This window comes from Notechis scutatus, chromosome 1 (assembly GCF_049901735.1).
Source record: "Notechis scutatus isolate UNSWTSFEM ecotype Mainland chromosome 1, rNotScu1.2, whole genome shotgun sequence".
NCBI lineage: Eukaryota > Metazoa > Chordata > Lepidosauria > Squamata > Elapidae > Notechis > Notechis scutatus.
Window position 1 is genome coordinate 271,506,696 of NC_142009.1, and position 12,506 is coordinate 271,519,201.

Here is a 12,506-nt window from a genome sequence, read left to right on the forward strand (position 1 = left end):
GTTATATTCGGATACACACATACATACACACATGCCCACACACGCACACATACACAAACACATTCACACACATACAACTTACACGAACACACGTACGTGTGAATAGACATAAACAATACAACATCTCCAAATCCTTAGTGAATGACAGTCTGCTAAAACATTTTCTAAAAAAATGTTCTATCTTACTTTTTTGACCTACAGAAAACAGCAGCATTGAGGATTTTATAGGATGGGGAAGCACTTTCTTAGACGTATTTTTTTAAGTAGATGTTCCAGATAGATTGTTATTTCATACCTCTCTTGCTGTGCAGTGTCATTTCTTTGTAGCACTTCTTCTTATTGTACTTTTATTTAAACCTCAAAAACACTACAATTAACATTTAAAAAAAAGAAAGCCATAGTATAGTATAAAACCTGTATAATAATATATTACGCAGTAATATATAGCAGGGATCCCCAACCTTTTCACGCCGCGCCCGGTTCCGGCGTCAGCTGGCGCCGCGCCGGTTCCGGCGTCAGCTGGGCGCCGCCATCTTTTTGACGAAAAATCACTTCGGTGACGTCACTGGAAGTGATTTTTCGTCAAAAAATGGCGGCGCTAGCGCTGGTGAGCTTTTTCGGGTAGAAATGGCTTTCTACCCGGAAAAGCTCACCGGCGCTGCGCCCGCTCATCTTTTTGACGAAAAATTGCTTTTTTTACCAAAAAGATGGCGGCGCCAGCAACCAGCGGCCCGGTAAGGCTTGTTCATGATTCGGTACCGGTCCATGGACCGGCGGTTGGGGACCCCTGATATATAGTATAATAGTATATAGTAATATATAGTATATAGTATAAAACTATGTGTAATAATAGCAATATGAACTACATTTAGAATAAATAATGTTTATTTAATTATAAGCTTTATAGGCTGCCCCAATATGTAGATAATTAGTCCCTTACAAAAGTAACAAATAAGGTGAAGAAACAAATGAAACAAATATATTAAATTACCTAAAAACAAAACAATAACCAAAAACCTTAAGATGAAACAAAACCTTGTATCAAACTAGAAAATCAAGATAACAAAGTAAAAGTCCAAATATCTAACTTACCTCTTTTTCTAAACTATGCATATAAAACTCATTTAAAGATTTTTTTTTTAAATTTCTATGTATTTATCTATCTAAGAAGCTACTAAGATAACATTATTTAATTTTTCCTCAAGTTGGGCTTCACTTTTTAAATAATTAACTTAAATCTAGGATTTGTGAGAGACTTATGGATACTGTGCTTGGCACATAAACAGCATTCTGGGCCAAATTTTAATATATCAGTTTTAGGAATACATTTTCAAGGCAATAGTTTTACAATTTACCATTTGTATTACAATTTATTTGGGTAATACTCTAACCAACATTATTGCAATGATTAATAGAAAGGAAGTATGTAGAGAGAGTCCAGGATGATATGTCCAAGTTAAAATTATTATTTGTAGTCCTTGGGAGCTTCTGGATAAAACTATCTGAGTATGAAAGATAGGCTGGATCTTTCTCTGGGAAAATGACAATAAGAACAATATGATTCATATTGAAGATAAGAACATTCATGGATTACTTTTCGTAGTAAAATGGAAAAATTTCTAGGAAAATACTGAATTATGAGGAATTGGCCATAGGATCAAATGAGTTTCAGTTGATTCCAAATAGAGAACTCAGCTCTGGAATGGCACTATAACAAAAATACATGCAAAATAAACTTTGAGTTCAAGTGCAAATAAAAGCTTCTAATGAAAGATTACACAAGGATTAAGTACTCTAAAACTCAAGATCACTAGAATGAAGTTGTCAATAATTAATAATGGGAAATCTCAAACAGATTCTTTGCGTTAAAATTAGCTGACTGAGTTTTTTCAAAAGCTATAAATTTCAGGTACTATTAAAAGAAAATAACTAAAAGGAGATAATATACTAATGGTACTAATCTACTGATCCTTCTTGAAATGAGAATGTTGCATTACTGGGTCACAGTAGTGGCTAACAAATTGTTCAGCTTAAATATCTCTTGTTGGGGTTGACTTGGCAAGATGGCTTCCATTAATGTGCAACCACAGTTCCATAGTAGGAATTATTTTAAATTACTCAATAGAAGACACACAGCAGCAGCAGCAGCACTAGTAGTAGTAGTACTGTTAATATAAAGGATCCTGTTAATATAAAGGATCTCTTTTGTGGCAGCCTTCAAGTTTATGTTATTACTTCCCTAATAAAACAAAATCTTTAGTAAGATGCCAGAATGATATTAATAAAACGTATAAGACATATATGCAGATTTCAGCGGTTGGACTTTTCTGTAGTAAAACAGATAATATGTCATTCAGACATAGGATTTCAAAATGTACATATTAAAATATCAAAGCAAGAAATTTGCAAACACATATGCCACAGAAGTACACTTTCTGATATTGGCTGCAGTTTCCTGTTGAACAAGCGGGTATGATGACTTGGCGGTTAAAAATGCTGAGCTTGTCAACTGGAAAGCTGATAGGCCAGTTCAAGACACAAGTGCCACGCAGCAGGGTGAGCTCCTGTTACTTGCCCAACTCCTGCCCCCACCAGTAGTTTGAAAGCATACACACACACACACACACACGTAGATAAATAGGTGGTATTTTGGTGGGGTGATAACAGCATTCCATGTAACTCAGCCTATAATGCTGGCCATATCTTTGGACAGTGGCCTCCCTTGACTAAGAACCTGAAATGAGCACTGCCCCCTATAGTCAGACATGACTGGACAGGGGAAACTTTTATCTTTACCTGTTGGACATGCAGAAGTGGGGGTTGTTTATTTAAACTGGAGGTCTTGGGTATATATTATAATGCATTCATATGCAGATATGGTGCTTAATTTGCTGATGTGAAAAAATGGAGATTGTTTCAAGGCAACAGAGTATCTGTGCACACTTACAAAGTTTATAGAATAACCATGCTACAAAGTGTTACTTGATTTAAAAAATATTGTACCAGCATGTCTTTGTTTTTGAGCAACAACTTAACATTAACTTCAAGAATGCCTTTTCAATTTCCTATCCTAGGTTAGATTTAGGATTTCCTGAAAATCTTTCTCTTAGTTACTGATCAGGTTCAACCCTGCTTCAGTCTTTCAAAATTAACCAAGATCCATTTGCAACTAGAATCTAGAAAGGTATGTAGATATTTACATCAAATTTTACAATTGCTATTTCGGTTATTCTTTTTCCTCCAGAATTAAATCTTTGGAAGAAGAAATAATTTCTAAGAATGTTAAACTAATAATAGTTGACTCTGTTGCTTCAGTAGTCAGAAAAGAATTTGATACAAAGCGTCAAGGTAACCTGAAAGAACGAAGCAATTTATTGACTAAGGAGGCTTCAATATTGAAATACTTGGCTGAAGAATTTTCAATACCAGTAAGCTATTTCTCTATTTTTCATATGTCAAATATTATAAAGCCTTTTGTATTTTTAGTGATTTTGAATGTCTGAAAACTTACTTGAAATACTGTTATATATACGTGTGTGTGTGTATGTGTGTGTGGTATTCAGCTTTGTTTGGGTATTTTCCCACGTGATTATAGTTGTGCTTTTAAAGTTGTAGCAACGTTTCGGCAGAATCTCATCTGCAATCATCAGGCTTCTGTATAGTGTTCGCCTGCACATACTTCCAGCAGATAAAGGTAATGCCACAGTAGTAATGGATAGAAAAGACTACGAAACAAAATTGACAGACCTACTCCAAGACTCCACATACAAACCCATAAACACGGACCCAACCACATATCTGGAAAAAATAACCAAGAAGAAAATTATAACCAGCCACATGAGCAAAGAGATCCAACAGACGATCATCCCAAGAGAAAAATCTTCCAGATGCCCCAAACTATACAGCCTCCCAAAAATACACAAAGAAGGCATACCTCTCAGACCCATAGTCAGCTCCAGAGGAGCACCACTACAAAACCTAGCCAAATGCCTAGCAAAGCAGCTACAGCCCCATGCTGAAGCAGCAGCTTCAAGTGTACAAAACTCATACCACCTCTTGGAAATGATCAAAGATCTACACATGGAACAAGAAGATCTGCTTGTAAGTTTCAACATGGTTTCACTATTCACTCAAGTCCCGATAAAAGAAACCCTACAGATCATCAAAAATAAATACCAAACACCCAAACACCTCATGGAACACTGCTTAACCAGCACATATTTCATATACAAAGGACAAAGATACAAGCAAATTGATGGAGCCCCTATGGGATCACCACTGTCACCCGTCATTGCAAACCTGTTCATGGAAGAATTCGAATCCAGAGCCCTAGCTAATGCCACCCACAAACCCAAACTATGGTTAAGATACATCGATGACACATTTGTGATTTGGCCCCATGGAAAAGAAAACCTAAACAATTTTCTAACACACCTAAACAGCACACACCCCAAAATCAAATTCACCATGGTAACGGAAACAAACAACTACCATTCCTAGATGTACTAATCTACAAAAAAACAGATGGCACACTAGGACACACCATATACCAGAAGAAAACACACACCAACCGCTACCTCAACGCCCAATCCCACCACCACCCAGCACAGATAAACTCCGTGGCCAAAACACTAATTGCCAGAACCAAACGCCTGGCAGACAAGACATACATAAAGACTGAACTATGCACCCTGACTAAAGTACTGACAGCCAACGGCTTCCACAAAAGCAAAATCACCGGCTTGATCCACAAAAACACACTGAGACATAATGGAGACCTAGAAGATGAACAGACCTATGGAACAGCTGTCCTGCCCTACATAAGAGGTACTACAGACAAAATCAGTAAGATACTACACAGGCATCACATCAAGACTGCCTTCAAAACAGACAGAAAAATAGCAGCCATCCTAAGAAACCCCAAACGTAAAATTGACCTGGAAAACCAAGGCACATATGAAGTCCCCTGTGCATCATGCCCGGCCACATACATTGGACAGACCAATAGAAGAATAAGTACCTGCCTAGATGAACACAAAAATGCAGTAAAAAAGCTGGAACACACTTCCTCACTCGTCCAACACATGAAAGCCACAGGTCATAGCATCGACTTCAATGGCACCAAAACCCTAGCCACTATAGAAAACTCCAGCTACAGAATTATCAGAGAAGCCATAGAGATTGAAAAAAGACCTGAAAGCATGAATAGAAGAGATGACTCCACCAGACTGTCAATTATCTGGAAGCCAGCACTCTCAAACAAAAAAATCTCCACACCACAAGCCAGGCAAACACCTGGGCAGAAACAGACCCCCCCAATACCTCCAGCTCAAACACACCCCAATGATAGCCGTCCGTTTACTTGGAGCCAAGCCGCACTAAAAGCCTCCAATACTAGGAAACACAATGTTGCCAGCCAATCAAGACAAAAAAAAAGCCACAAAACAGACAGAAGATATTAGAAACACCAATCAAGCAGAACACAGCAAACTCCAAGACCAATAAACACAGACCAAGACTCCCAACCAATCAGGATGAAGAAAAAAACTAGACGAACACAATACAGAAGCCTGATGATGGCAGATGAGGTTCTGCCGAAATGTTGCTACAATTTTAAAAGCACAACTATAATGACGTGGGAAAATACCCGAACAAAGCTGAATACCATACATATAAATACCCGTAAAAACTTAAGAAAACTATATATATATATATATATATATATATATATATATATATATATATGTATATGTATATATATGTATATGTATATGTATATGTATATGTATATGTATATGTATATGTATATGTATATGTATATGTATATATATATATGTATATATATATATATGTATATATATATATATGTATGTGTATGTATATGTATATATATATATGTATATGTATATATATGTATGTATGTATGTATGTATATATGTATGCACACACACACACACACACACACACAATTTGGCAAGAAGACTGATAAGGTAGTTTTTCTCATGTAGTAGAAAGAATAATGTTTGTTCTGGTTTTTTTATCACAACATGAACAATTAATGCTATCTTTTGCAGATTTGTCCAAGGATATTAGCATCTTGTGTTCCCATTCCTTAGCATTAGCCATTTACTGATGAGTCAAACCTTCTTGTAGAAATGAAGTGGTGGATTATATTCTGAAACATATCTGAGATTAGATTATTCCACCATGGGGATGTTTGCAACCAGCTTTAGGATTAGCCAATATGCTACATGGATTATAGTACAACAGGAGATTCTTGCTGCTGACATGGCAGATTAGCTATGTTCTTTGCATCATTAAGATACTGTATGAGATATTTGAGTGAATAGTCTCTAGTATTTTCCTCAAGTCAGAGATACCTTGCATTTTTTGAATGTGGACTCTGGTAGGATAGTATCATGGGTTTAAAAGAAAACCCCTTAAACTCAGGATTATCTTGTAATTTTAATTTAACTTTGGAAAAAATAAGTTTGTTACATATTTCACATTGCTATTTTTCCTTAGCTCATAATATGCATCTCATGTAGTCAGGTCTTTAATTCAGATCTTTCTTCTACTGGTTACTCATTGTTGTTTTGAAATACTTATATCCCATTAATCCTTCTATAGTTGAATTGTGGTAAAAATAAATATACAGTATTTTTTTAAAAAAAGAAACAATCAAAGCACAGGACAGAGATAATACAACTAGAAACCATATCAGTAGTAACAGGGTATTTGAAAGCTATAGAAACATAATGAAGGGAAATTACATGATAAGAGTCAGAAAGGTAAGAACATAACACCAGGTTTGGATCCCTGAGAAATATTTATATCAATTTTATTTAAAAACAATGTAGAACTTGCAAACAGTTCAACATAAGACCAATGTAAGAACAATCTGGATGACATCTTTCTAAGTGCTATTAATGAAGAGAGGGAATTGCTAGAATTTTGGTAAACTAAACTGAGAAGTTCCAAAGGTGTTTTTTCAAGAGGCAATTGGACTTTCTGGTTTTTCTTTGAAGATGTTTCTTCAGAAAGTTCAGTTTCCTCTTGAAAAAGTATGTTTGGGACAACCATGGTCTGGATGACCGAGAATCTCCATGGACATTAAACTGGGAAATGCATCACTCTTGTGAGGTCTTAGTGGGTTCCTAATTTGATGAAAATTATTATTTTTCAGGGAGATAAAATCAATTGTCCATACTGTGTTTCCCCAAAAATAAGACCCAAGCAGAAAATAAGCCCTAGCATGATTTTTCAGGATGCTTGTAATATAAGCCCTACCCCAAAATAAACCTCAATTAAGATCATCAGCCAGACGAACGTATTTAGTATCATATTTCCCTGAAAATAAGACCTAACCGGAAAATAAGCCCTAATGAATCTTTTGGATCAAAAATTAATATAAGACCCTGTCTTATTTGGGGGGAAATGGTATTTGCTATGAGAATTTAGTAACGTAAGTTGCACTTCCCAATTCAAGGATGATGCACAGTTTGAGGCTCTTGGTGAACCCACAGCTCCTAACAACTATGGCCAGAAGGGCTTTTGCCCAGTTTCACCTGATATGCCAGTTGCACATTTTCATCTGCCTGCCCTTCAGATCGTGGTCACTTCATACCCTGGTCACTTCATGGCTTGACTACTGCAGTGATGTTCATGGGGCTGCCTTTGAAGACTACCTGTTTGATTTTTTTTTTTTTTTAGGATGATATGCCAGGAAGCCCTTCCCAAGAACAATGTCTCTGGGAAACCCTTAACATTTAGTTTTGTTGTTTTCTTGATCAATGTGAATAAATTTGGATTTGAAAATATAACAAGCTAAACAGCTTCTACAAAGAATTTTTATGAATTTTGTGACCTTCTCTTACATTACAACACATCAACATAAACCAAATCCTTATGCTGTTCTGAAGGATTGACAGTTTTATTTATTTTTAATCTGTGCCTGTTATATTAGTTGTAATATAATCCAGACATCAGTTCGTGAATCATTTCAGTTTTATAAAAACAAATTCATTCATCTCAGTGAGTTCAAGTTGCATGATTTTTTTTGAAGTATCTATGTTGTATATGACGAAACAGCCACTAGATGGTGCATATTTATTATGTAGGTAAATCATTGTCCATTACAAGAGGATGCTCAAGGCTTTCCTTTGTTTGACAGGCTTTATAGTGGGAATTAAAAGCTTTGGTTCTATTTGTTGAAATGAAGTAGCACAGGAATTGTCTAACTTCCCACAATGCTATTGCCCCTCTTCATCTGAGCTGTACATTGTTAATATCCAATCAGGTTGAGCACAGTAGTTAAGGTTTGGTTAGTTTTTCATGCATTCATTAGGATGCAAATAGAATTTATTTTATTTTTATTTATTTTATTTATTTTGATTTGTCAATCGCTTACAAGATAATAGGTATAAGTATATACATAGTTATGAATACATGAAATGGGTACATATAAGAAAAATAAAATAAACAATAGGACAGGGACGGTAGGCACATTGGTGCGCTTATGCATACCCCCTACAGACCACTCAGGAAAGGGGTGAGGTCAATAGTAGACAGTCTAAGGTTAAAGTTTTTGGGGTTTGGGGAAGAAACCACAGAGTCAGGTAGAATATTCCAGACATTGATCACTCTGTTGCTGAAGTCGTATTTCCTGCAATCAAGATTGGTGCAGTTAACCTTGAGTATTGTGTGCTCTTGTGTTGTTATGGTTGAAGCTGAAGTATTCATTGACAGGTAGGACATTGCAATGTATGATTTTATATACCATACTTAGATCAGACCGAAGACGGTGTAATTCAAGATTTTCTAGGTCTAGAATTTCAAGTCTGGTGGCATAAGGTATTCTACAACGAGTAGAGGAGTGGAGAATTCTTCTTGTGAAATATTTCTGGACTTTCTCAACTGTGCTAATATCAGATACGTAATGTGGGTTCCAGACTGATGAGCTGTATTCAAGTATTGGTCTAGCAAATGTTTTGTATGCTCTAGTTAGTAGTGTGATATTACCAGAGAAAAAGCTACGTAGGATTAGGTTAACAACTCTTAATGCCTTTTTGGCTATGTAGTTACAGTGGCTCTAGCACTTAGATAATTAGAGATGAGTATTCCAAGGTCCTTTACAGAGCTTGGATCATCAACAAGGTCTTGACTATTCAGCCTGTATTTTATTTTCTGGTTTTTTTTTTGCCAATATGTAAGACAGAGCATTTATTTGTTGCGATTTGAAGTTGCCACTTGTTTGACCATTCTGACACATAGTCAAGATCTTTTTGAAGGGTAGCAGTATTGTCTGTGGTATTGAACAGCTTTACATCATCAGCGAAGAGAACGCAGTTGCTCTTAATATGATCACAGAGGTCATTTATGTAGAGTATGAAGAGAGTTGGTCCTAGAACACTGCCTTGGGGGACATCATTATTGACAGGTACAGAATTTGATAGGACACTCCCAATTTTGACCATTTGTTGTCTGTTTGACAGGAATGCTTCTATCCAGTTATGCAGTTGTCCAGAGATACCATAAGATTTTAGTTTTAGGAGTAGTTTGTCGTGTACCACTGAATCAAAGGTTTTAAAGAAGTCTACGTAGATTGCGTCTATTGTTTTGCCCTGATCGAGCTGTGTAGTCCATATGTTTTTGCAGTGTAAGAGTTGCAGATTACAGGATAGTTTTTTCCTGAAACCAAATTGTTTATTAGAGAGTAGGTTGTTTGTTTCTAAGTGGAGGATGATGGATTGGTTAATAATTGATTCCATGACTTTACAGGTGACGCAGCATAAGGAGATTGGTCTGTAATTTTCAACTAGGCTGGGGTCTCCCTTTTTGAAGATGGGGATGACCGTGACCATAGGTTAGGCAAGGAGCTGGTCCTGAAAGATTTTTCAAAGATTATGCTTAGAGGTTCTGCTATGGCAGTGCATAACTTTTTTAAGAAGTAGGCACATATTCCGTCTGGTCCAATAGATAGAGATGGTTTTAGATTGCGTAGTGCTTTTTCAACATTGTCTTCTGTAAAATCGATATGTATTAGATCATTTTAGTTTTCTGTGGTTCGGCTAGGAAATACTGGGCATAATCCATTGCTGTTTACAAATACTGAGCCAAAGAATGTGTTAAAGATGGCTTTAATGGTGTTGTTGTTGCAGTCTTTACCATTAGGTCCTATCAGGGGTGGGATGGACCTTGAGTCTTTTAGTTTGTTGTTTACAAAATTGTAAAAAGCACGGGTGGAATTGGTGCGTAGAAGGTTTTCCTCTTGTTTAATGTGATAATTGGTGCATTTAGTCTTTATCTGGTGGCATAAATTTTTGTATCGGCTTTTGAAGTTGGCAACGTGACCAGATTTGTTTTTCCGCCAGAGTGATCTCTTTTTGGATTGAAGTTTCCTTATTGTTATGGGTAATCTTTTTTTTGTTTTGTTTTGGGAGTTGTTGTTGGTACATATAGTTTGATGACTCTTTTGACTTCAAGTAAAAATATGTTGTAATGGTCTTCAACAGTATTACATCCAGTGAATAGAGATTGCTAATCAAGAGATCGTTGTCTATAAGATCATAGTTGCCTTATTTGAAATTATAATTGGGGATTACATCATTGTGATGATTTTTGTGTGGGCGTATGTTGAGACAAAAGTCAATCATATTGTGGTCACTGTTGGAAAAGGGTTCTTTAGTTTGTATTCCGTAAATTAAATTCAAACTATTGCAGAAGATGAGATCGAGGCAGTTGTTAAGTCTAGTATTGTTGGTTACTAGTTGTTCCAGTCCCAGATTTGTAACAGCTTTGTAGAAGGTTGCATGTATGAGTTCAGTTTTACATTCGTTTAGGGTCCAGTTAATATGAGGTAGATTGAAGTCACCAAGAAAGATAAAAGCGTGTGGGCAGGATGTTGCTCAAGTTAGTAGTGAATTTAGCTTGTTTACATGTTCGATGTCATAATCAGGTGCTTTGTAACATAGTAAGAATCGAAATGTGATATTCAAGGATAGTTCACAGATGATGGTCTAAGGAAGAGCAAGTTCCTGGGTAACTTGGATGTTTTTTAGATGTAAGGACTTTTTATAGAAGACAGCAACACCACCTCCTCTACGAATTTCATGATCTGATCGGTAAACATGATAGTCTCTTACTGTGGTAATGGAGTCAGGGAGAGATGTGTTGAGCCATCTTTCACAGACAAATATGTCGAATTTAGCCATATTTAGTAAGAGGAGAAATTCAGGTATTTTATTCACAAGGCTTCTTGCATTGAGTAGCTTGCATTTAAGGCCAGCAGTAGTTGGAATTGAGGTAGTTAGGGGCATGTGTGCCTAGTCTTGGGTGATGGTGGATTGGTTGAGGTAGGGTTGTTGTTGAAGGTTAAAGCTGAGTTGCTGGTGGTGTGACTTACTTTTGATACAGTCAGCATGGTAGTCAATGAACAGGTCCTTCTCTCCATTGTCTAGACGTTTTTTGAGTTCAGTGCGGAGTACACGGGAGTGGGCACGTTGCTGTATGGTTAGGTCAGGGCGGGAATGGAGGTTCTTATGGTTGGTGTTGCTTTTGGCAAGTGAATTTATAGTATAAATGAATTTACGTTTGCTTGATTCATTTTTGCAAATGATCCTGCAGAAGTGTGGGACCACAGAGCCGTCTTTGTTTTTGAGCTCTCGGACAATGCGGGAAATGTCAAGTATTTCATCAGGGGAGATGGCTGATCCTTGATAATCACTGATGATGTTTCGGACAGTTGTGATGTCATCATTGTCATTGATGTCCTCTAGACCAAATAAGATGGCGTTTGGACATTTCCGTTCACGCTCAACAGCTTCTCTGATGAGGATTGTGATGAGGATCACAATCATAATCTGCTTTATTGGGGCTTACAATTATGAGAATCTTATTTATGTTTAAATGAATTGCTAGTAGAATTCTTCGGATCATGCTGCTTAATATTGCAGCATTTGAAGCTGATAAGATTTTTGTGGAAGGAGACTGTAGAAGATAATTTCAGTTTTAAATGAGTGACGAGGGCTATGTTTTAAGAAACTCTTCATTTAGTTGGATTACCAAGAATGTTATGGAGAATAATAACTTAATGTTAAAAGAAACAGATCTAGCGACGCGGTGGCCTAGTGGTGAAGACACTAATCTCCCACTTGAAATCCTAGCAGATGTTTCTCTCCTAGAGCCCAAAGAAAAAGTATCTTCTGCAAAATCCAGGTAGGTATTAGGAAGGGCATCTGGCCAGTAAACGCGCTCAGCTCCATCCAGTTGCCCTGGCTGTACCCTGAATAGGGACAAGAGGGTCATAAAAAGAGAGGTTGTTTTTAAATGAAAAAGCACAAATAAAACTGAGATAAAACTGCAAGGAAGAAGTATTAGTGTAAATCAATAGAAAGTCTCAAAACTCCTTTTTCAGACAATATTATTTCAGAAGTAACTTCTAGGAAATAAAGGGGAACTTTCTATTATTATTTTTTAATTTACTTTGTCCTGTCAAATTCCATTGT

At 36.6% G+C, this 12,506-nt stretch overlaps 1 protein-coding gene across 20 annotated transcripts in view; it reads left to right on the plus strand.

The window, feature by feature from the left end:
• The window catches only part of RAD51B (RAD51 paralog B), a 348,291-nt gene that overhangs the window by 12,769 nt on the left and 323,016 nt on the right, over positions 1-12,506 (plus strand). For all 20 annotated transcript variants that reach the window (XR_015746713.1, XM_087951601.1, XM_087951610.1 and 17 more), the window contains one exon: positions 3,245-3,428. Coding sequence is in view for 19 of the 20 variants with exons in the window: in XM_087951601.1 (XP_087807727.1) it covers positions 3,245-3,428 (184 nt within the window). In the remaining variant the exon portion in view is untranslated. The remainder of the gene's footprint in view (positions 1-3,244; positions 3,429-12,506) is intronic.